A 25,507-nucleotide genomic window follows, 5' to 3' on the forward strand; every position below is an offset into this window, starting at 1 on the left:
AATCCAGATGTTTTTTGGAATACATTTCCAAATAATATTTTTGCTTATTGTGGAGGGTTACAGTTTTTGTTAAAATGCGATTATGATGTTAAAAAACTAAACATCAAGTTGTCAAGATTTCATCAGCAGGTTCTCCTATACTGGAAGATGTTATACAAACATAACTTTACCCCCCATACTACACCGCTTTGGAACAACAGATACATTCTTCGAAGGAACAAATCTCTATTTTACAAAGAGTGGATGGACAGAAATATTTGGTGTATTATGGACTTGCTGGACTCAAATGGAAATATTCTCTCATACAATGACTTTGGGGTGAAATGGAACTTTTGCTGTCATCCAAAACAATTTTTCAGTCTTGTAAATGCTATTCCTAAACCATTCCTATCACAAGCCAAAGAAGTAGTTATTCATTCCAATTCAGTACCTAGATTGCCTAATTTTTTTATAGAAGAGATAAACTTTTTGGATAGAAATTGTAACAATAGTTTTATTAGAAAAATACTTACTAATGATTTATATCCCAAACAATATTGTAGAATCCAAGATTTTAGAGAATTTGAATTGATTAAAGTCAAGAAATTAAGAACAGATTATTTAAAATACCCCTTGTTACCAAAATCTAAAGAAATTCATTTTAAACTGATCAATAACATATATCCATCAAGTGAATTTTTAAGACTTAGATTTCAATTTGATAGGAATGAATGTGTCTTTTGTAAAACAGAAATGGAAACTACAAGTCACATTTTTTATGAATGTGTCTTGGTTAAGGTTTTTTGGTCTCAGATCCAAGAATGGTTGGAGAATAAGAAGGTAACTGTTAAACTATCCTCTCAGGCTGATATTTTATATGGAATGATTCTGGAAAGTAAATTAGATAACTTGTTGATAAATGTAATCCTCATATTGGCAAAACATCATATACATAAGTCTAAATATTTCAAATCCCCTCCCGTATTTAAATGTTTTATAAATGAGTTTAAAGAATATTATAAATCCTTGAAATACATGAAATTGAAAACTGCAATAGAGCTATTAAATCAAATAGAGCATTACAATTTAACTGACCTCTAAACTGACCCTTAAGAATTTTTTTTTTTTTTTTTTTTTCATTGTATCATTGATTGATGTTGGCTTCTACTCAAAGTAGCATATTTTGATTGGTTATGAATGTAATGTTATGCCTTAATGTTTGTAAATGATTACAAAAAAAAAAAAAAAAAAAAAAAAAAAGGTGGGCGAGCTACGCACTACGCAACCGCGCGCACATTTGTTTTGCTTGTGGAGGAGAGAGCATCAGGGATCAGCAACTTCCAGAAAAGTTACCAATCCCACGGCTTGTCAGGCCAAGAGACTGCAGGACGTTTTTTGGCTCGGGGTGCTCGCGTCGCTCCCCGACCACGGCCTCCATAGCCCGCCTGACGGCTTCGTTTAGATGCCCGACCTCTGGAGGAAGATGTTGGGGCGTCTGGGACATACTCTTCGTCAGAGGAGTCATGCAATTCTGAACTCTAGATAGAAATAAATAAAAAATGTAACACATATACACGCGTAAATGCACTAAGTTTGATAAACAACGTCATCGAGAGGGATACACGAGTGTAATCACATATTGAAACTTTACTCGTTCGTCCTAGCAGATTCATGTTATTTTGGTATTAGGACAAGTTAGACTCAATACAGAATCCTAATGTAATTCCTTTATTATTTACTAAATGTACTAAATGTAGAAGAGTGGAAAACAACAAAACAGGCAAGATGCTGCAGCACTCCGGGTACTTTTCTCAGCGCGCGTGCACAAATAAAGGGGCGAAATCAGAGGGAGGGTTTTGAGTGTTTTGAGAGATGCTGCGATTCAAACTCCGGACACGAGCTTCAAACAGTCTTGGCTCTGTAGAGCGTACATGATCCATCCATCCATTCTCTATACACCGCTTTATCCTCACTAGGGTCACGGGGGTGCTGGAGTCTATCCCAGCTGACTCGGGCGAAGGCAGGGGACACCCTGGACAGGTCGCCAGTCTGTCGCAGGACTACATATACAGACAGACAATCACACTCACATTCACACCTACGGGCAATTTAGAGTAACCAATTAACCTCAGCATGTTTTTTGGACTGTGGGAGGAAGCCGGAGTACCCGGGGAATACCCACGCATGTACAAGGAGAACATGCAAACTCCATGTAGGAAGATCCCGGGTAAGCCGGGACACCAACCAGGCATCTTGTCACTGCAAGGCGAAAGTGCTAACCACTACTCCACTGTGCAGCCTGCGTACATGATGCATATAATAATATATATTATATTTTATATATATATATATATATATATATATATATATATATATATTTGTAATCACATCATAACCAGATTTTTACCTCCTACTATGTTGTTGATTTAAATGAACTTCATGAACCACAGAAGGCATTAAACATCACTGAATCCTGCAGAATATTGAGCCAGATTAGCTGCAGTTGTGTATCAGTACCGCTAGATGTCAGTAAACAACCACATTTCAGTCTGCATCGAAGTCATGGAGACACACCTTGGTCACATGACTTGAAGGTATTCTTTTAACATTCGCTGTAACTTTAATCCAGACTGAGTCACTCAGTGGTTCACACTGTCCAGCATCAATACAGACTATAGGCTGATTTGGTTTCATACAATGAAGCATGTTTGAATTCTAACAGCACTGATTCAACACATATTCAGTCAGAAAGTAAAATTCCCACAGACCCCCTGCAGTTCTACCAGCTGACATGTCATTCAACACAATGCTCTTCAGCTCCTTGTTCAGCTGGTTGCAGGACTGGTTCATTGGTTGGGCTATGGAGATGGACACACTATGTAGTATTACTACTTTTACCTCAGTAGCTGTTCTGTTTACTGCTTCCACCACTGTCTTGGACTAATAGAGAGGTTACATTCCATCACTCACAGACTACATCTACCTCTCTTTGTAAAAAAAAAAAAACACACACACACACAAAAAACAAAGACATTTTCATTGTTTTCTTTTCTCTTATCCTTTTGTTTCTTTCTTTGGAAAGCAGATTTTCCTTTAGAGAAGCTAAGACATCGGCACTCCTCACTCCCAGTTCACACCTGGTTAGAGGTTGGAAGTGGCTCATGCAAACAGAGATTATTTTATGAAATATTATTTAATTTGAAAACAAATTTAGCTGATATTTTATCAATCCACTTCCTCTGTCAGTAACAGGTCCTTGAAATCATCCTCTCAATAAACAACTAAAACCTGATAATGGATTTAAAGGACACCCACCTTGTCAGCAGTGTTTATTCCTGACCTTCCTCCTGCTGCATTACAGAGTCGCAGACTGTAACATCTTTAAAAGATCAGTTTGTGTAACAGGTAAATGTTCTGTCCTCATTTCGGAATGTAGCCTAAATACTCATAAACGGTGGGGATTACTGATAGTTAAGAGTCTCAGTTGTTGCTGTTTTCAGTTGCTTTAATGGTGTGGATTACATGATATTTTCTCTTTGATCCTCACAATTTTGGAATACAGTCGCGGACCGGATTGGACGTTCGGCAGGCCGGATTCGGCCCGCGGGACGCCAGTTGATGATCACTGCTATAGTAAATGCATGCAGGTCGTTTTTGACCCATGTGTGTAAACTTGATTTTAGAAATACAAAAACTGTGTTTGTTCATGTCAGTAAGAAAGGAAAAATAAAAATGATTTGTGTTGACCAAAAAAACAGATATTTCCTGAATACATTGGAATAGTAAATGATATAATACAGTTTAGTTCAGTATATATGATAGAATCACTCAGCCATACATGAAATAGAAAATGAGTATGGGTCATTTTTGACCCATGCTGTGCATTAGAAGGGTGGTGATACAAAAAGGGCTTTTATTCCAAAAGTAAGAAAGGAAGAAAATACAATAAGGACGTATATTGATCAAAAACAAATTGGGGAATGCCTTAATTACTGATTGATTAATTTATTGCAAAGATATAGAACATAAAATACTCAGTCGAGTCACTTTTCACCCATGTTGTGCATCAAAGGGTTAAGCCATCATGCTCTAACAGTGTCCTGATGTCTTAAAATCCAGCCTGAACACAACCTCACTTTCTTCATGTGCTTCCATTTTCTCTGTCAGATTCATCTCTATGTTGTGGAAGGACACCTGAGTGGAGCGCTGGCCCTCGGCTGCAAAGAGCTCCAGCAGTTCCAGTCTGGGGGCCAAAATGTCAGAGTCTGAATGATGCTGCCAATGAACCGTCTGTGAACATGCCAATCGTGTTGTGTATTGCTGTGCAGCCTGTAGGCTGTAGAGGCATCTGAGCAGCAATACACAACACTGTCCTGTGACAGTTTGTGTGAAGATGACAACTGAGCACTCAGATTCATTTTAACCCAGTCTGTGCAATAAGGATCTGCAGGCTGCAGGCTGGACTCTTCACAAGATCGAACAGATGTTTCACTGATGAATCCTGCAGGTTGTTTCCACTCAGGTGCAGATGTTCCAGATGGGAGGGATTGGACTTCAGAGCTGAGACCAGAAAATCACAGCTGATCTGTGACAACCTGCAGCACCTCAATCTGAATAAAGAATAAAAGATGTGAGTTGAGGAGACAAAGTTCCTGCTTGAAATCATTCAAAGTTTCATCATGAGTTCAGAGCAATGTTAACTCTCCTTCAAATGTTCTTTTCATATGTGCAGCTTCATGATTGAGATCTGTTCATTTATTTTACCAGAGGAGAAGCTGCTGGACCACAGAGGACAAATACATTTGCTTCCAGGACAAAAAAGTGAAAAACATCTAAAGGATGAGCAGTAGATTAAGTCATTGTCTGTACTTCAGTGATCTCACAGCTCTAAATGTTGTAAAGGATGAAGGAGAGAGATTGTGCCACTCATGAGGTTCCAGTTAAAGTGTAGTGATGTGAGAAACAACAGGTGCTGACAGGTGAGGAGAGTTCTTTTACTCAATGACTTGCATCAGTTCAGCACAGAGAATTTGAAGTCACCAGGAAACAAAAGGCGAGGCTCAGAGCGGTAGAGAGAAAATGGCGTACATCCAGAGAGTCCACTAACCTCAGTGATCAGTGATCACTATCAAAATTTACTAGCATTATTCTCCTCCAGCTTAAAAACTGCTAAGACCAAGTTCTATCAGAACAAGATCTGTGGCACATCAGATGCTCGAAAAATAGTCTCTGCGTCGAACTCACTCCTACTCCTTCACCCTCAACTCTGTCTCATTCTTCATGGACAAAGTCACTGCAATCAGTAAGCAGGTCTAAGCCTGATCAAATCACCATCCACCCACCAGCTAACAGAGCCACACTCTCCTCATTCTCCCCTCTAACTGAGGAGGAAATCTCCAGCACTTAACCCTGCAGTAACACACATCATTTACTCCTCCCTAGCTACGGTGTGTTCACTGCTGCATTAAGCAAGCTCAGGTCACTTCAATATTAATAGTCTGACCTCAGAGTCTTCAGGCTGCAGTCTGGACTCTGCAGAAAACCAGACAGATGTTTCACTCCTGAATCCTGCAGCTTGTTCTTGCTCAGGTCCAAATATTCCAGGTGATAGGGGTTGGACTTCAGAGCTGAAACCAGGGAGTCACAGCTGATCTGTGACAAACTGCAGCACTCCAATCTGAATGAAGAATAAAATACAAAGATAAAATCATTGATGATCCATCAGATGTGTTCAGGTTCCGAATGTGCAGCTCAGCATTACACCAGCATAACACCTTCACACCCCCACACCATCACACCTCCTTCTCTGTGCTTCATGATGGGAACCATACATGTAGAGACCATCCATTCACCTTTTCTATGTCGCACAAAGACACAGCAGGTGGAACCAAAGATCCCAACTTTGGACTCATCAGACCAAAACACAGATTTCCACTGTTCTGATGTCCATTCCTTGTGTTTCATGCCCTAAACAAATCTCTTCTGCTTGTTGCTTTTCCTTAGTAATGGTTTCTTAGCAGCTATTTGACCATAAAGGCCTGATTACAGTTCATGTAGAGATGTGTCTGCTACTAGAACTCTGTGTGGCATTTATCTGGACTCTACTTGGAGGTAATAACAATAATGACAATACATTTTATTTGTATAGCGCTTTTCAAAACAGACATTTTACATATAAAATCAACAAACACTAAAATAGAGGAGCATCATAAAACAAGTCATTAAATACATCATAAAAATATGTTTGTGTTTCTGTATTTAAAGCAGTTTTGAACAGGTGGGTCCTAAGGAGTGATTTGAAGACAGTCAGGTCTGTGCAGTCATGGATGTATTGTGGTAGGGAGTTCCAGAGTGTGGGGGCAGATACAGAGAATGCTGTCTCCCCAGGTTTGGTGCTTGGTTTTTGAATGGGGGAAAAAGAAGGTTTGCAGTAGAGGAACGAAGTATGATGGGGCTTGGTTATGGAGGCCTCTGTGGGTCAGCAGGAAGGCTTTGAACTGAATGCGTTGTGGGATAGGGAGCCAGTGGAGGTTTTGTTGGAGAAAGGAGTTGTGTTCATGGGAGCGGGAGTGGGTGAGGAGGTGGGCAGCGGAGTTCTGGATATACTGAAGTTTATACTTTTGAAGATGAACCATAGAGGATGCTGTTGAAATAGACAATTCGGGATGTGATAAATGTGTGGATGAGGGTTTCAGCAGCAGGGACAGAGAGTGAGCTGCGGAGGCTCGCGATGTTCTTGAGGTGAAAGAAGGTGGTCCAGGTGATCTGGTTGATGTGGTTTTCGAAGGTGAGGTTGCTGTCAAGAGTGAGTCCCACATTACGGATGTGAGGTAATGGGGACAGAGTGGAGTTGTCAATGGTCAAGGTGAAGCTGTCGGTGTTCTTTGTGAGGGATTTGGTTCCAATAATTATTATGTCTGTAAAAACAAGCAAAAGATGAGTGCATCAGTGGATAGAAGAAGGTATACAGTGAACCCTCGTTTATCGCGGGGGTTACGTTCCAAAAAGAACCCGCGATAGGCGAAATCCGTGAAGTAGTCAGCTTTATTTTTTACAGATATTATACAATACTGCACTTGGGGGAGCGCTGCAGCTGCAGCCAGGTGGACGCCGCAGCGGTACTCTTGCCTCAGAGAGCGGGCCGGCTGACTCAATTGGAGCTGTCGGGGGTGGGGAAGGCTCGCGCCTGCGCTCTTCTCCTGGGGAGCGCGGCTGCGGTGGCCAGAGACGGCTGGGGACCACGTCCACTGTCCGGTTGACGGTGGGGGAAAAGAATAAGGCTGCTCCATCGGCTCCGTCTTTCAGGGTGTCTCACTACATGGAGACCAAGGAGAGAAATGATCCAGCGCTCCACAGCAGGCAGCGCTGGCCTGTATGGCAGAGGAGACGAGGCGCGGAGACTGTTCACGTTGGTCAGTCCCTTAGCCAATCAGGATGTAGAACACAATGCACTGTTTAAAAAAAGCATAAAAAAACTGCACTAAAAAAAATCAGTGAAACAGCGAAGCTGTGAAAGGTGAACAGCGTTATAGCGAGGGTTCACTGTACTGGGTGCTCTTCAGGATCTAGTGGAAAAAATCCATTTAAATAGCAAAAAGAAGAGAGATCCGAGGCACTCCGAGTTCCTTAAAGTCCTTTATTAATACATGGACGGCAGTTTACGCGTTTCGGCCACTACACGGCCTTTGTCAGAACATAATGCAGCAATAGGGCACAGGTGTGCCAGATAAGAGGTGAGAACCAGGTCACATGACCACATCACCTGAAACAAGACATCACTAATGAAATAACATTTAAAAACACGGACAATAAAGGGACCAGAAGAAAGAGGTAATCATAGAGTAACAGTAACAAAACATTAAATCAAGCACTTTTGAAAACTAAATCTATTGAAACAACACATCTCTTCAAGCCAAAGCCCAGGCAAAGGGGTGACTACAGCATATTCTGCACTCTCCAATACAGCAGTCAGTCATACAAAATTAAAAGGATCATTCAACGGAATTGGGATATCCTGCGGAGTGACCCCTCCATCTCTCCAGTCTTCTCCAGACCTCCACAATTTGCGTTTAAAAGGGCACCTACACTCAAAGACAAACTGGTAAAAAAAAAAAACTATCTTCCTGCTACCAAACCACAGACGTTTCTTCAAAAACCCATGGGAACTTACCAGTGTGGATCCTGTAACCATTGTTCACACATCAACAAATCCACCACCTTTAAGGACTTATCTGGACTCAGAACATTTTGCTAATTGTAATTCTACTCATGTCGTATACCGTTTGGACTGCAAATGTGGTTGTTTCTATGTAGGACTTACAAAAAGGAGACTGAAAGACAGATTCTCTGAGCACAGATATGCAATAAGGACTGTAAATCTCAATTACCCAATTGCCAAACATTTCAAAAACTCTATTTGTTGTAACCCTAACCAACTCACTGTGATGGCAATTGACAGTGTTGGGCAGTAACGTCACTACAAATAGCGTCGTTAGTAGTTTAACTACATTTTTCTGTAAAGACGTGATAGCATCGTTATTTACAAAATCAAAAAACGTTTCAACAGCTTAGCTGATCTTTTGGTCATGTAGCGCGGTAGCGAACGTAAAAAGCTACATTAAAAATGATTAATGTTGAACTGCTTGAAGCGGAGCTTTCTGCTCTGCTGCAGTCTCATCTCACACTTTTAAGGATCAGACAGTGACATCCTCTCCAAACGCCGACATGTCTGTGTCGACCAATAGAAGCGGAGGAACTGTTGACGTCGTCATTCAACAATCCCTTCCTGCGACTTCACTGGATCCACACACACACAGACGCTCGCTTCAGTTCGCTGAGAGATGGCAGAGAAGGATGGAGTCACCATGGCCCTACCTAAATAGTTATGAGTTTTTGTGAAAAAACGGAGAAAAGTCGTTTTCAGATGCCTAGTGTGCCAACCCAAGGCGAAGTTTCTGTCAACTTTAAAGACGTCAAATACAAATCTGAGAACCCATATACAGGTGACTACCGAATATGCACAACCAGCAGCAATTAGCTAACCACCACATGTCAACCGCAGTATAAGATGCACACACAAACAAGCTATTTTTCAACATCTAAAATTTGCGTGGCAGTAAATTAATTAAATTAAGCGTAAGGTTGTGGTGGCAGTGTGTGAATATGTATAAATTGGGGGATTAAATAATTAAACTCCTGGTCACAGGCAACGATCACAGTAATTCGTCCAGTAAGAATGATCTATAATAGAGCCTTGAAAATACTGGCTAGAAAATCTGTTAGAACCCACCATTGTGAAGTTTTGCAGAGGTTGCACTTTCTTAATTTTGAAAATTTTATAAATTTCTGTAATTTAAAATTAATGTATAAATGTCTGTACAATCAAGCCCCTGAGGTTCTTGGACAGTTCATTGTTCCACTTAGAGCAACAGGCACAAGAACACGCGGAGCCTCTAAAGGGAATGTGAAAGAGCCTAGGAGAGACACTGTGTTTGGAAGATCTGCTTTTTCTGTTAAGGTTGCTAAACTGTGGAACTCTCTGTCACGCGAACTGAAACAAGACCTAGATCTAGGGGCTTTTAAAAATGAACTGAAGCGGGTTTTAAAAGGGGATCAGGTCTGCAACCATTTTTAGATTGACCAGAATGTATTTGTTTTTGTATTAATGTTGTTGTTGTTTTTTTCTTCTTTCTCTCTTCTGTAAAAGCCCTTCTAGGGACGGACTTTGCAAATTAGCTCTGGCTATAAATGTCATCGTGTTATACATGTTTATTGTATACACTGGTCCCTATTAAATAAACAATAAATAAATAAATAAATATAGGAGGGGAGAGGTATGGGAGAAAACGAGGTAACAGTAAAACCAAAATCTGTCTTGTTCAGTATTACTGTTAACACTAATGAGCAAATAGCTGAAAAAAATAACAGAAAGGGCAACAAAAGTGATGGCATAAATGATTAAATATCTTAATCTTACACTCAAGACCAAAACTGAGTTAAGTAGTAGTGGATACAGCACTTTGGGAAAGCATTGAATGATTTTACATAGATATTAGACTTAAGAAATAAAACTTGATCTGTTGTTGTTCGTCCATCGAAACGATGAGGACCATAACTTCCCACTATGATGTCGATTGGTTCCGGTGTGTCCGGAGATGGCTGGTGAGTCCAATCCGGGCACGGAAGTCGCGACCACAATGATGGCACTTGAAGTCGCTCTCTGTTGTGGTTAAGGTACTTGCTAACCTTGCTTTCCTGACGGCTCGCTTCTCCTGAGCAGCTAATGTTCTTGCTTGTTCTGAGTTTTTGGCACCGAGATTGATCATGTAGCACCAGTTTGGTCGATCACTGGCTTGAGATTCCCAACTTTCCCAATTGATGTTCATAGCCTTAAGAGAGGATTTGAGGACATCCTTGTATCTCTTTTTCTGACCTCCCACAGTTCTCTTGCCTTTTGAGAGCTCGCAGTAGAAGAGCTGTTTTGGAATTCTGTAGTCGGGCATTCTGTGCAAGTGACCGGCCCAGCGAAGTTGGCTTTTCTGTAAAAGAGTATGGATGGATGGTAAATCAGCTCTCTTTAGGACTTCTGTGTCGGGAACTTTCTCTTGCCAGTTGATTTTTAGGATTTTACGAAGTCTTGTTGTATGGAAATGCTGTAGTTTGGAAGCATGTCTGCTGTAAACTGTCCAGGTTTCGCATGCATACAAGAGAGTAGTAAGGACAATCGCTTTATAGACTTTGAGTTTGGTTGCTAGAGTTATACCTCTCCTTTCCCATACAGTATGTCTGAGCCTGCCAAAAGCTGCACTGGCTTTTGCAATACGATTATTGACTTCATCATCTATATGGACACAGCGAGATACTGGGCTACCAAGGTATGTGAAGCTGTCAACAGACTGAAGTTTGGCACCCTTAACCATGATGTTGGGCTCTATATATGTCGTGCTAGGTGCAGGTTGATGCAACACTTCCGTCTTCTTGGTGCTGATGGAAAGACCAAAGTTGTCACATGCCCCTGAGAATTTGTCCATAGTTTGCTGTAATTGCCCTTCAGTAGTAGCAATTAGGGCACAATCGTCAGCAAAGAGAAGATCAACTATCTTTGTAAGGTGTACTTTGGTGGATGCTTTCAGACGTCTTGGATTGAAGAGTTTGCCATCAGTTCTGTACCGAATTTCGAGACCGAGATCTACGTCAGTGAATGCATCAGAAAGCATGGCTGAGAACATGATGGAAAACAGTGTCGGAGCCAGAACACATCCTTGTTTTACTCCATTGCTGACGAAAAATTGGTTTGAAGTTTGACCATCATTGATCACATGAGCCATCATTCCATCGTGGAACTGGCGTATCATGGTGATAAAAGTTGGAGGGCAGCCATACTTAGCCAAGATTTTCCACAACCCCTCTCGACTGACGGTATCAAACGCTTTTGTCAAATCTACAAAAATAGTGTAGAGATTCTGATGCTGTTCTTGGCATTTTTCTTGAAGCTGTCTTACAGCGAATATCATATCGACTGTGCCTCTACTAGCCCTAAAGCCACATTGACTTTCCGGCAGTAAGCCTTGCTCTAAGTGTTTTATAAGACGGTTCAACAACACTCTGGCTAGTATCTTTCCTGCGATAGAGAGCAGTGATATCCCTCTGTGGTTGTTACAGTCTTGTCTATTTCCCTTACGCTTATATAGGTGAACGATGGAGGCATCCTTAAAGTCTTGAGGAAGGGTTCCTTTACTCCAGCATGATGAGAATAGCTCAGTCAGCTTCTGGGTTAGCGCTGGTCCACCTGATCTGTATATCTCAGCAGGGATAGCATCTGCACCAGGGGCTTTGCCACACGAGAGCTGATTGATAGCTTTGGTCACTTCTTCAGTGGTAGGTTTCAGGTCGAGGTCTTTATTAATTTTTACTTGTGGGAGCCGATTGATTGCAGCTTCATTTATTGCAGAAGACCTATTCAGAACGGAGTCAAAATGTTCTGCCCAGCGATCAAGAATTTGGGACCGGTCAGTCAGTAGTGTCTTGCCATCAGAGGACAGGAGAGATGAGGATCCAGACAGTGTGGGGCCATAGATAGTTTTAAGAGCATCATAGAATCTTTTTGCGTCGTGTTGATCAGCATACGACTGTATTTCGTCTGCCTTATTACTGAGCCAATGGTCTTGTATGGCGCGGAGCTTGAGTTGCACTTTGCGCCGACATTCTGTGAACGCAGCTTTCTTTGCCTCTGAATTTGGGTCGCAATGAAGGACAAGATGAAGTCTATGCTTCTCATCCAGTAGGGATTTGATCTGCAAGTTGTGTTCATCAAACCAGTCTTGATGTTTCCTTTTAACTAAGCCCAGCTTCTCTAAAGACGTTGTATAAACCAAATTCTTGAGAGTTTCCCACTCCTCCTCTACAGATGCATTCCCAAAGTTGAGGTTAGCAAGCTTACTGTTGAGGTCATTGATGAGGCTATTAGCTGTATGCCCCTCTTTCAACTTTGAGGTGTCCAGTCTCTTTGGAGGTGTTTTCTTTCCTTGTGGTCTACGCTTTGGTCTGATGTGAATGACAATCTTGGAGATTACTAGGCGGTGATCTGTCCAGCACTCAGCGCCACACATTGCTTTAGTTATGCATACATCACCACGATCTGACCTCCGGGTGATAACATAGTCCAACATATGCCAATGTTTGGACCTCGGGTGCATCCAAGTTGTCTTCTTTCTAGTTGGAAGCTGAAATAAAGTGTTTGTAATGACAAGGTCGTATAAGCTGCAGGTTTGGAGGAGAAGGAGGCCATTACTGTTGCACTTTCCTACCCCATGCCTGCCAATGGTACCATCCCATGCCTTAGAGTCAGACCCAACTCTGGCATTGAAGTCCCCAAGAATAAGTAACTTATCTGCTCTAGGAACACATGATATCAATGAGTCAAGTTCTTCATAGAATTTGTCCTTTGCCTCATCAGGATTAGTCATGGTAGGCGCATATGCACTGATTAAGGTTGCATGCTTCTTGTCTGAAAGTGAAAGCTGCATGGTCATGAGTCTGTCATTAACACCTTTTGGTAAGCATTCAAGCTTTCTTACTAAGTTGGACTTAACGGCAAAGCCTACTCCTGCTTCGCGACGTTCTTCACGTTTACGTCCACTCCAGAAAAATGTATAACCCGCTCCCTTTTCATTGAGTTGTCCTTCGTCAGCAAACCTGGTTTCTGAGAGTGCAGCAATGTCGACGTTATAGCGCTTAAGTTCGCTTGCAACGAGGGCGGTTCTTCTGTCAGGTCTAGCAGCATTTGTATTGTCTTGTAGTGTACGAACATTCCAGGAAGCTATGGTGAGCCTGGTCACCTTGGTAGATTTCTTGTTAATTCGACCGCTAAATGGGATCCCTGCCAGCCGCGGTTAGCTAGCCCGGGTATGATGAAGCAGGCAATGTTTAGGTCACCTTTTCTAGACCCTTCCCCATTCTAGGGGATGAGCAGTGCGATCCTAAATAGGGCTGCTCAGTCACTCAGGATGTTGCCGGGTTCCGCTGTTGACATAGTTCAGTTGTAGAAAGTTATTTTGCATCCATGTTTTTATTTCACTGAGGCAGTTGGTCAGTGTGAAGCAGGTTGTTGGGAGTGATGGATCTGGTTGAAATCCAGATTGAAATGGTTCAAACAGAGCATTGGAAGTGAGATGGGTTTTGACTTGGGCAGCTATGACACGTTCTAGGATTTTTGCCAGAAAAGGGAGGTTGGAAATGAGATGGAATTAATCATGTCGGAATTGAGTCCAGGTTTTTTAATGATGGGGGTAGCAGCAGCAAGTTTGAGGGACTGTGGTACTGATCCAAAGCTGAGAGACGAATTAATAATTGTGGTAATGAGAGAAGAGATGGAAAGGAGACAGGCCTTAGTGAGAGCAGATGGGATGGGATCAAGACTGCAGGTGGAGCTGCTACTTCCAGTTGTAAATTTGGAGAGTTGTGTGGGAGATAGTGGAGAGAAATCTGATAAGAGCTGACTAGTCAAAGGGAGGGAGGCGGGTGTGGGCGTTGAGGGGGCAGCAGAGTTGGACAGGTTGCTGTAAATATTGTCAGTTTTTGCTTGGAAAAACGTCAGAAACGAATTGCACTTGTCTGTCGTGAAAGAAGAGATGGAGCTGTCGTGGGTTTGAGAAATTTATTTATTGTGGAGAACATTATCTTTGGGTTGCTGGAGCCAGAGTGTATGAAGAGGGAGTAGAAGGTACGCTAGGCTTTGGAGCAGTGAGACCAGTAGAGCAGGCCAGATCCAGTGTGTGACCACGGCTGTGGGTGGGGAAGTTGATATGCTGTGTGAAGTTGAGGCATTGCAGAAGTTCCAGAAATTCTGTGGCAAATTTACAGTTGGTGTTGTCGATGTGGATGTTGAAATCTTCGAGGAGGAGAATGGATGGTGATATGGCACAAAGCTGGGTCAGAAAATCAGAAAGGTCAGAGAAGAGGGATGGTGTCACTCCCTGATACTCCCAATGACCATCGTTGAGGAGCCGGATGGGTCTTGGCAATGGTCATTGGAATATGAATAGCACTGACCACACCTCACAGAAGTTAAAAGCTGAGGTAACAGCAACCACCACCAGAACTGAAGAACCCTCTTGGATGAGAGGCGAAATGTCTTCAAGGAACTTTCTTAAAGTCCAGTGGACTGAGAGGTTTTGTCACTGCTATTTTCAAGGCAAGAAGAAACTGCCCCGACTAAAGTGTTTAATACCTGCAATACATCTGATGCTATGCAATTAAAAACAGTTTTTAAAAGTCCATAGGCAGAGTGTCAAGGCAGCATGTTGTTGATTTTAGCTTAAACACAATTCCTATCAGAGCAGTATGATCAAAGAGTTTCAAGTACGCATCCAGCTGAGAGTGCAGTAATGGCGGCCAGAGGAGACACCGAGTCCTCCTTGGGGTGCGGGGTCATGTCACCCAGAGCAGTCGGGGGTCCACGCCCGCTATCTGGGGATGGCTTCCAAGACGTCTCTCGGGAGGTTTTCTTGGGGGAGTCCAGGTCTTCTATCCAGAGGATCATCTGGGGGGAAAGGCAGGCTGCTCCATCGTCTTCAGTGTCAGAGCTCCAGAAGTGTGGATGCAGTAAGTGGAGAGACGCACATCCACAGCAGAGGGGCAGATGGTAGAAAAGGGGAGGGGGGGCAAAATCAGGGCTATGACGACACATGAAGATTCTTCTTGTCGATGTCATGATGAACCTGGAGCTTTTTTGTTTTTCACCCACTTACGTTCAGCCTGTCTGCACACACTTCTTTCAGCTTTAACTAGTGCAGCGTTTCTCCAGCTTAGTAAGCACTGTCATTTCAAACTGATCTGAGTTCAGAGGAACTTCTGGATCCAGATGTGCCTCTTCAGCACAAATTAGAAACATTCACTGACTTTACCAACATTATACATTTCCTAAACTTTCTGCTACAAACACTCCACTTATGTCACAACAAACTAAATTTAGGATAAAAACAGAAAATGTGAACCAGAGCAGATTTACAGTTTCATGGATGGAAGTTCTGTTGAACATAAATGAGCATAGGTTATCATTAAACATATTAGATCTACAACAGTAACAGACAGTGAGCTACCTGAGAGTCTTCAGGATGCAGTCTGGACTCTGCAGAAAACCACTCAGATGTTTCACTCCTGAATCCTGCAGGTAGTTCATGCTCAGGTCTAGATGTTTCACATGGGAGGGGTTGGACTTCAGAGCTGAGACCAGAGAATCACAGCTGATCTCTGACAACCTGCAGCGCCTCAATCTGAATAAAGAATAAAAGATGTGAGTTGAGGTGACAAAGTTTCTGCTTAAAATCATTCAGAATTTCATCATGAGTTCAGAGCTGAAGAAGTTTCCGAAGGTCCAAGTTTAGAAAATGGAAACTCCAGTCAGCTGAAGCCAACAGGATGCAGCTTCAAACAGTCCAACAGAAGCAGTGAAGAAGAGCTCTCATTACTATTAATGACAACATGCTGCTGCTTCAATAGAGACGGAGAGACTTCAGCTCTGAAATTCTGCAGCTCCACTAGTGGCTCCATCCAGACAAACTCATGCTGAGCAACAAACACAAGAATAAAAAACACTGACATCTATTTCACTTTATGCTCAGAGTCACACAAACACAAAAGAAGGAAACATGAACAAAATGACGCTCCAGGCTCTAAAATATCTTCATGTTCTGGAACCATGGAGATGTTTTAATCAGGACTCTACATTCAGATACATTTCATTATTCATCTATCTGTCATTGATAGTGGAAAGCGTCCATCACAGTTTTCCGAGGACCAGATGACTTCTTCTGTTTTCTCAAGCACAAACATCTTCACTTTCAAATGACACAAAGCAGAGAAAAGAAGAAAATCAACAGAAACTCCAGCTGAAAATGTCTGTCATCACTGTTTTAATTAGAGCCCAAACAATCAGTCCATTATTTGATGAATCCATGGACAAAAGATCCAAAACATTTCTGTCATGATTTCAGTCATTTAGAACAAAAAACAGCAAGAACACCAAACTGGTTCCAGTTTGTCCACTGGGAAGAGTTTCTGTTTTCTTTCACACTAAATTCAACATTTGTGCTTTTGAACTGTTGCTGGAACAAAATGAGACATTTAAAGACATCACCTTGAATTCTGACAAAGTGGGATGAACAGTTTTCACTGTTTATAATATTCAATACACTAAACTATTGAAATGACTGAAAGTTGCATCAGAAATGAAAAACAAATGTTAGCTGCTACTGTCAGTTTGAATTGTAGAAAAACATGAGGTCAGATATGAGCTGAAGATCACGTGTGTCAGAGTTTCACAATCAATTATTCACTGGAAGGGGTGCCTGTATAGCACAATGGGTTAAGCAGGCAAACCATAGGGGCTGGTCTCCGACGCAGCGGCCCGGGTTTGATTCCTGCTTGTGGCCCTCTGCTGCATGTCTTCCCCCAACTCTTCTCCCCATTTTCCTGTCTATCGCTATCTCTCCTGTCAAATAAAGCCTAGAAAAGGCCAAAAAAATAATATTTAAAAAAAAAATTATTCACTGGAAGATTTTTCTGCTTTTTTTGAGCTTTGAAATGTGCAGCTCTTTTCTTGTCTGCCACAGTCAAAGGACAAAAGCAGAGAAGAAAAGAGATGTTACCATGAGGATCCTCAGTGTGGATCAGTAGAATATTAGTTTGATGGCTGCAGTTTAGTGTCACCACAATTTTACATCAGATTCATCTCGGCACACAAACAAAACATGATGTCTGACCTCAAAGTCTTCAGGCTGCAGTCTGGACTCTGCAGAAAACCACTCAGATGTTTCATTCCTGAATCCTGTAGGCTATTCCTGCTCAGGTCTAGAAGTTTCAGATGGGAGGGGTTGACCTTCAGAGCTGAGTTCAGAGAATCACAGCTGATCTGTGACAACCTGCAGTCCTCCAATCTGAATAAAGAATAAAAGATGTTCACTGCCAGTCAAAAGTTTGGACACACCTTCTCATTTACTGTTTTTTTCTTTATTTTCATGAATATTTACATAGTAGATTCTCATTAAAGGCATCAAAGTTATGAATGAACACATATGGAATTATGTAGTAAACAGAAAGTGTGAAATAAGTCAAAGCATGTTTTATATTTTAGATTCTTCAAAATAGTCACTCTTTGCTTTAATTACTGCTTTGGAGGAGACTGCATCAATCAGGCCTTTATGTACAAATAGCTGCGAAGAAACCATTATGAAGGAAAAGCAACAACTAGAAGAGATTTGTTTGGGCCAAGAAACATAAGGAATGGACATCAGACCAGTGGAAATTTGTACTTTGGTCGGAGGAGTCCAAATCTGAGATCTTTGGTTCCACCCGCTGTGTCTTTGTGCAACGCAGAAAAGGTGGTCAACTAAAAGGTCTTTTTAATCATAAGAAGAGGGCCTTTAAAGGCTAAACAAGGCTGAGTTGAATCAGGTCCAGAGGGAGCTTAAGAGGAGGATCGGCGAGGCAAAAGACACCTACAAAAGGAAGGTAGAGGAGAGCCTGGCAAAAAACAATGTGTGGGAGGTATGGAGAGGTATTAACATCATGTCCGGTCACAAGCAGTCCATCAGCCGGGCGGTCGAGGGGAACCAGGACAGAGCCAATGAGTTCAACCTGTTTTTCAACCGGTTCGACACCAAAGTCTCCCAGGCTGACCCTCCCCATAGCCCTCCAGCTTATACCCCAGCACATGCCATGCCGCCTCCCCGCCCCTCTGCCCAAGCTGCGTCCACCCCTTCTCCTCCCCCATCATCATCACCCCACAGTGAGGGGCTGACTGTGACCTCCAACCGGGTGAAGATGGAATTACAGAGGCTGAACCAGGGCAAGTCTGCTGGGCTGGATGGCATCAGCCCTAGGGTGCTGAAGATGTGCGCGGAACAGCTGGCAGATGTGCTCAAACATCTCTTCAATGCCTCACTGAGACTAAAGAGGGTGCCGGAGCAGTGGAAAACATCGTGTATCGTTCCGGTGCCCAAAGGAGCGCACCCTGCCTCGATGAATGACTACAGACCAGAGGTATTAACCTCCCACGTCATGAAGACCCTAGAAAGGCTGATCCTCCAGCACCTGCGGCCCCTGGTGAGTGATTCCCTGGATCCCCTGCAGTTTGCGTACCAACCCAAAATCAGCGTGGAGGATGCCATCATCTACATGTTGGAGAGTGCCTACTCACACTTGGAGAAGAAGGAGAGTACAGTGAGAATCATGTTTTTCAACTTCTCCAGTGCACTTAACACCATCTGCCCCTCCCGGCTTGCTGAGAAGCTCTCAGCAATGCATGTGGACAACAACACAGTTGACTGGATCATCGACTCCCTCACCCTGAGGCCTCAGTACGTGCGGCTGCAGGGCTGTAAGTCCGATGTACTGCTGGGAAGTACTGGAGTACCCCAGGGAACCATGCTGTCTCTGTTCCTATTTAGTATCTACACCTCTGACTTTAGCCTCAGATCTGGATCATGTCATCTCCAGAAGTCTCGGATGACTCCTCCATTGTGGGGTGCATCACTGGGGACAGGGATGAGGAATACAGGGGCGCAGTGGAGAGATTTGTCGGCTGGGCTGAGCAGAAGTATCTGCTCCTGAACCCAAAAAAGTCCAAAGAACTTGTGATTGATCCCAGGTGGGGCAGAAAGAGGACCCCAGTACCCATCGCCATCCGTGGGGAAGCAGTGGAGATGGTGGACAGCTACAAATATCGAGGTGTCCACTTAAACAAGGACCTGGACTGGAAAGACAACACAGCGGCAGTCCATAAGCGGGCTCAAAGTAGACTGTACCTTCTGCGGAGACTTAGGTCATTTAATGTCTGCACTAGGCTGTTACAGATGTTTTATCAGTCTGTGGTAGTCAGCATCCTGTTCTACGCAGTGGTTTGCTGGGGTGGGGGCATTAAAGCCAGGGAGCGTAGCAGGCTCAATAAGACCATCGATAAGGCCAGCTCGGTGGTGGGCTTGAAAATGGAAGAGCTGCAGTCGGTCGTGAATAGGAGGATGAGGGTCAAGATTGACTCTATTCTAGCCAACCCCTCTCATCCACTCTATGATGACCTGCAGGATAGAGTGAGCACCTTCAGCCAGAGGCTCACCCTTCGGAACCTTCAAACGGAGCGCTACAGACTTTCCTTTTTACCCACCGCCATAAAACTGTACAACTCTTAAGAACTCTCTCCCGAAGTGCAATGTTGTCCTTGTTTTGGCCCTGGTCTTCTGTGTGATGTCCGCTGTATTTCTTGTGTCCTTGTTGATTTTAGCTCAGTTTTTATGTTTTTACGCTTTATTGCTATTTACACTATTGCATTGTGCTGCTAGAACGTCTTAATTTCCCCTCAGGGATAATAAAGTTAATCTCATCTCATCTCAAGGTGAACGGATGGTCTCTACATGCATGGTTCCCACCATGAAGCATGGAGGAGGAGGTGTGATGGTATGGGGGGTGTTTTGCTGGTGACACTGTTAGGGATTTATGTAAAACTGAAGGCACACTGAACCAGCATGGCTACCACAGCATCCTACGGCAACATGTCATCCCATCCAGTTTGCGTTCAGTTGGACCATCATTTATTTTCCAACAGGACAATGACTCCTAACACACCTCCAGGCTGTGGAAGGTCCATCTGACCAAGAATGAGAGTGATGGAGAGCTCCACTGTCACCTGACCTAAACCCAATTCAGATGGTTTGAGATGAGATGGACCAGAGTGAAGGCAACTGGGTCAACAAGAGCTCAGCATCAAGACTGTTAGAAAGCCATTTCAGGAGACGACTTCATGAAGCTCATCCAGAGAATGTCATGAGTGTGCAAAGCACACGGTAGAAAAGGAGTTGATCAGATTAAAGGAATGGTTTGATATCAATAAGTTATCATTAAACGAAAATAAAACAAAATTTATGGTGTTTGGTGGTGTTAGGGCAAATTGTGAAATTCACTTATTTCTAAATGGAGTCGAAATAGAAAGAGTAAATGAAACCAAATTTTTGGGAGTAATTTTAGATCATAAACTCAGTTGGAAGCCACATATAGAATATATAAAACTGAAATTATATAAAAGTATTGGTATTATTTACAAAACAAGCGATTTTCTGAACAAGAAAGGTCTGCATATTTTGTATTTCTCACTTATAATGCCATATCTGACATATTGTGTTGAGGTTTGGGGTAATACTTACAGAACATATATAGACCCGATAATTAAACTTCAGAAAATAATTATTCGAATAATAAATAAAGCTTCCTACTGTGAAAGTACTAAGAAACCATTTATAGAGTCATGCACCTTGAAATTTAGATATTGTATACTTAAAAACATTAGAAATACTATTTAAAGTAAAGAATAAAAGTCTCCCTATATGTCTTCAACATTTTTTTTTAATTAAGAGAAAAAAAATTATAATTTAAGAGGGCTGAGTGTCTTTGAAAGAGGTAAGGTGAGAACTAATGTTAAATACAGATGTGTCTAATATCTGGGTGCTAAATTATGGAACGGACTGAGTGAGGATTTGAAACTGTGTAATTCTCTGTTGAGTTTTAAAAGCGCACTGAAAGGCAAAATAATAAAAGAGTACAGTGTAAATGATTGATATGTGAAATAACTAAGAAGGCTAATGTAGAGTAAAATCTTGTTTTTGTTTTTTTTTATCCTTTGTGTCTTCTATTTCATGTATTACACAATGCTCTGTGATTCTGGGGATTGCATAGGACAGGCAAAATAAGCTTCGGCTTCTGCCTATTCCTTTTTTCGGTTACAGAACGTGTAGAAAACTATTATTGCATATACATATATATATATTTTCTGGAGGTTTAGTTTTTTTGTGGTTTGTTTGTTTGTTTTGTTTGTTTGTTTCTTTTCTGTTCTTTTTAATCTGTTTTTGTGAGAGGAGTAGGGGAGGAGGAAGGAGTAAGAGGAGAAAAGGCAAGAAAGGAAAATTTTTTTACTGTAATTTTTGTAATCGAAATAAACCATTCATTCATTCATTCAGTAATCAAAAGGTGACTATTTTGAAGAATGTAAAATATAAAACTTCCAACAAGTCACATGTCATCTGTACATTACAGAGGGATTCTGATTCCTGCTGTCCACACTGACTGTCCACTGCTTTCTAACACAACTCCACTGGAAGGAATCACTTCATGAGCTCAGCTCACACTAACATCAAGCTTCAGCTTCTGACTGACAACAATCAAGTGAGCATCCACAAAACTTCCAGACTGTTGATAACTAAATTCATCTTTGAGTTAAGCTGCATGTCCTCTAGATGCGTTTTTCCTGCATGTAAACGCGCCGCATCTGAAAATTGCTAGTATGGTGAGCAGTCACGAGCGGACCACAACATTGTTACATGACAGCACTCGAACTTCAGCAGGCAACGACGTGGTAACGTGACAGCACTTTCAGCTTGATTGTCTGGCAAACGTGTCGGAACAACATAGCAGCTTGGCCGCAGACTTTCCCTTTTATTTCAAAAACACTTCAGCAAAAAGTATTTCTGAAAGCATTTGAGGTAAGAAATAAGCTGTGCAGTAGTTGAATCAACTGGACCAGCATGCAACATGCGGTGTATTTCCAGCTGCGATCCGGTGTGTTTACCCGGACCGGGCCGCAGCTCACTGGCATAAAGTAGATTTGACTTCTACTTTAACCACATTTCAATGCGGCATGCAGAGATCCCATGCATTGTGAAACTGTCCTCAAACGCCTAAACTAGCCGTTGGTGAACTAAAACCAGGGCAGATTCAGCTGCAACACAGCTTATTTCTCGCCCCAAGTGCTTTCAGAAATATTTTTCGCTTAAGAGTTCTCAAACTAAAAGGAAAAGTAGTCAATTTGTTTATCCGATTAATCTGCAGCACAGTCAAGCTGAAAGCTCGGTCACATGACCACGTAGTTGCCTGCTGAAGCTCAAGTGCTGTCATGTGACAATGTTGTGGTCCACTCGTCACTGCTCACCATGCGTGCAATTTTCAGATGCGGCGCCTTTACATGCAGAAAACAAATGCATCTCGTGGACACGTACCTTCACTGAGGCTCTACTGCAGCTCAGCACAAACACTGTGGAAACACAAACATATTGACTGGATCTGTGGAAGTCACACTGCTGAAGTCTCACATCACTTTCACATCAGGTTCACATTCAGACACTTAGCAGGACTGTGGATTCTGTCCTCCATCTTGGAACTCTGCAGTCAGCTGATCATGGGATTTATTCACACTTCAACAATTTCAAACATCTTCAAAATGTTTTCAGGAAAATAATCCAAATTTATCAACAAAAATGTCAAACATCAGTCAAGGATTTAAACTAAATATAGTGATCAACCATCAACAGTAAACTGACCTGAGAGTCTCCAGTTTACAGTTTGGGCTCTGCAGTCCAGCAGAAAGATGCTTCACTCCTGAATCCTGCAGGTTGTTTCTACTCAAGTCCAGATCTGTTAGATGGGAGGGGTTGGACTTCAGAGCTGAGGCCACAACTTCACAGTGACTCTCTGAGAGTTCACAGTTGTAAAGCCTGTAATGACCCATAAATGACAAAACACGTTGTTATGAAAGAGGACATTTTATATTTCTTTCATTTGATAGCAGGACATTTGGAATCATCCTGTTGGACATTCAGTTCTTCACATCAAGAGAGAAATTAGATCAACTGAGTTTGTCTGATTAGAACAGACTGATTTCAGAACATCCTGATGTGATAATAACTTCACTTCTTCACTGAAAACTGCAAAATGCTTCCACATAAAGAACCTCGACATAATGTCTGATGGAACTGAACCACTGATCTACACTGACTGATAACCTTCATCAGTGGACTCACCAAGCCTTTCTGCAGTTCCTCACAGCTGGAATCAGTCTTCGTTTTCCCTCATCTGATGTTCTATATGTGTCCAGGTCCAACTCATCCAGGACCTCTTCTGACATCTGCAGCATGTAGGCCAGAGCTGAGCAGTGGATCTCAGAGAGTTTCTTCTCTGATCTCTTCTCTGACTGCAGGAACTCTTGGATCTCCTCATGTACTGAGAGATCCTTCATCTCCATCAAACAGTGGAAGATGTTGATGCTTCTATCTGGAGACATGTCATCACTCTTCATCTCCTTCAGGTTGTAGATGACTCTCTGGATCATTTCTGGATGGTTCTCTGTCCGACCCAGCAGGGCTCCTAAGAGTCTCTGGTTGGACTCCAGACAGAGGCCATGAAGGAAGCGAACAAACAGGTCCAGGTGACCATTTTTACTTCTCAGGGATTTCTCCATCACTCTCTTCAGGAACACATCCAGAGTGTCTCTGTTTTCGTCTTTCCAGTCTTTTCTCAGGAAGTCCTCCAGAACTTTCCAGTTCCTGTTGGTGTAACAGTGGAACATGTAGACTGCAGCCAGAAACTCCTGAACACTCAGATGGACGAAGCAGAACATTTTGTCTTGGTACAGCCCTCTCTCCTCTTTAAAGATCTGTGTGAACACTCCTGAATACTTTGAGGCTGCTTCCATATCGATGCCACACTCTGTCAGGTCAGACTCATAGAAGATCAAGTTTCCTTTCTGCAGCTGCTCAAAAGCCAGTTTTCCCAGGCACTCAATCATCCTTCTGGTGTCTGGACTCCAGAGTGAATCTGTCTCAGCTCCTCCATCATACTTGACCTTCTTGACTTTGACCTGAACCACCAGGTGGTGGCTGTACATCTCAGTCAGAGTTCTGGGCAGCTCTCCTCCCTCTCTGGTTCTCAGCAGCTCCTCCAGAACTGTAGCAGTGATCCAGCAGAACACTGGGATGTGGCACATGATGTGGAGGCTTCTTGATGTCTTCATGTGGGAGATGATGTTGATGGCCTGCTCCTCATCTCTGGATCTCTTCCTGAAGTACTCCTCCTTCTGTGGGTCCGTGAACCCTCTGACCTCTGTCACCATGTCCACACAGTCAGCAGGGATCTGATTGGCTGCTGCAGGTCGTGTGGTTATCCAGAGGCGAGCAGAGGGAAGCAGATTCCCCCTGATCAGGTTTGTCAGCAGCACATCCACTGAGGTGGACTCTGTAACATCAGTCAGGACCTCATTGTTGTGGAAGTCCAGAGGAAAGCGACACTCATCCAGACCGTCAAAGATCAACACAACCTGGAAGTCTTCAAACCTGCACATTCCTGCTGCTTTGGTTTCACTGAAGAAGTGATGAACAAGTTTCACAAAGCTGAACTTTCTCTCTTTCACCACATTCAGCTCTCTGAAAGTCAATGGAAACATGAAGTGGATGTCCTGGTTGCTTTTGTCTTCAACCCAGTCCAGAGTCAACTTCTGTGTTAACACCGTTTTCCCGATGCCAGCCACTCCCAGTGTCATCACTGTTCTGATTGGTCCATCTCTTCCAGGTGAGCCTTTAAAGATGTCTTCTGGTCTGATGCTTCTTTCTGCTCCGTCTGCTTTCCTGGATGCTGCTTCGATCTGTCTGATCTCATGTTCATCATTGACCTCTGCAGTCCCTCCCTCTGTGATGTACAGCTCTGTGTAGATCTCATTCAGGAGGGTCTTCTGTCCTGCTTTAGCGATGCCCTCAAACACTCTCTGGAACTTCTTCTTCAGACCATATTTAAGTTTTTGTCTACAAACTGCAGCAGGAAGATCTAAATGAAAACAGAAGAAAGAAACTGTGAAGGAGAAGTAACCTGGATATTAAAGCACCAAAGTATCAATAAAGTGAACATGATAGTTTGCCCCCTTAAAGAAGGATTCTGTGAAGATATTCTGAGACTTTAGTAAATGTGCTGTTTATCAGCAGCTTCAGTCTTTACACAAATTCTCTTACTGCTCTGCAGACAGTCAGCCAGCTTCTCCTGCTTCATCCGCCTCAGGAACAACACTGTGATGAGCTGAAACATCTCTCTGCTGCTCCTCTGATCTTTATCATCATCCTCCAACTCCTCCTCATCCTCCCTCTGACTCTCTGAGCATTCCGGGTAATCTGGACTCACAAATTTCTGCATCTTATTCAGCTCCTTCTTCACAAAAGTCACTATG

The 25,507-nt window shown here is 42.7% G+C and overlaps 1 protein-coding gene across 1 annotated transcript; it reads right to left on the reverse strand.

Annotated features, from left to right (window-relative positions):
* Positions 1–3,968: 3,968 nt before the first annotated feature.
* On the reverse strand, positions 3,969–25,507 carry LOC110963986 (NACHT, LRR and PYD domains-containing protein 12-like). The gene is made up of 7 exons (XM_051946195.1): positions 25,296–25,507; positions 23,319–25,113; positions 22,839–23,012; positions 17,241–17,414; positions 15,579–15,752; positions 5,483–5,656; positions 3,969–4,589 (listed from the first exon to the last, which is right to left on the reverse strand). The coding sequence occupies exons 1-7, from the start codon at positions 25,471–25,473 to the stop codon at positions 4,394–4,396; spliced, it is 2,865 nt and encodes a 954-aa protein (XP_051802155.1). The 5' UTR covers positions 25,474–25,507; the 3' UTR covers positions 3,969–4,393.

This window comes from Acanthochromis polyacanthus, chromosome 3 (assembly GCF_021347895.1).
Source record: "Acanthochromis polyacanthus isolate Apoly-LR-REF ecotype Palm Island chromosome 3, KAUST_Apoly_ChrSc, whole genome shotgun sequence".
Classification (NCBI taxonomy): Eukaryota; Metazoa; Chordata; class Actinopteri; family Pomacentridae; genus Acanthochromis; species Acanthochromis polyacanthus.

Excerpts from the sequence above, each read along its gene's own strand:
- LOC110963986 (XM_051946195.1), bottom strand. The coding sequence starts at position 25,473 with ATGCAGAAATTTGTGAGTCCAGATTACCCGGAATGCTCAGAGAGTCAG. Across the intron at positions 25,114-25,295 it reads GGCTGACTGTCTGCAGAGCA|ATCTTCCTGCTGCAGTTTGT; the intron begins GTAAGAGAATTT and ends GTTTTCATTTAG. Across the intron at positions 17,415-22,838 it reads TGTAAACTGGAGACTCTCAG|ATTGGAGGACTGCAGGTTGT; the intron begins GTCAGTTTACTG and ends TTCTTTATTCAG.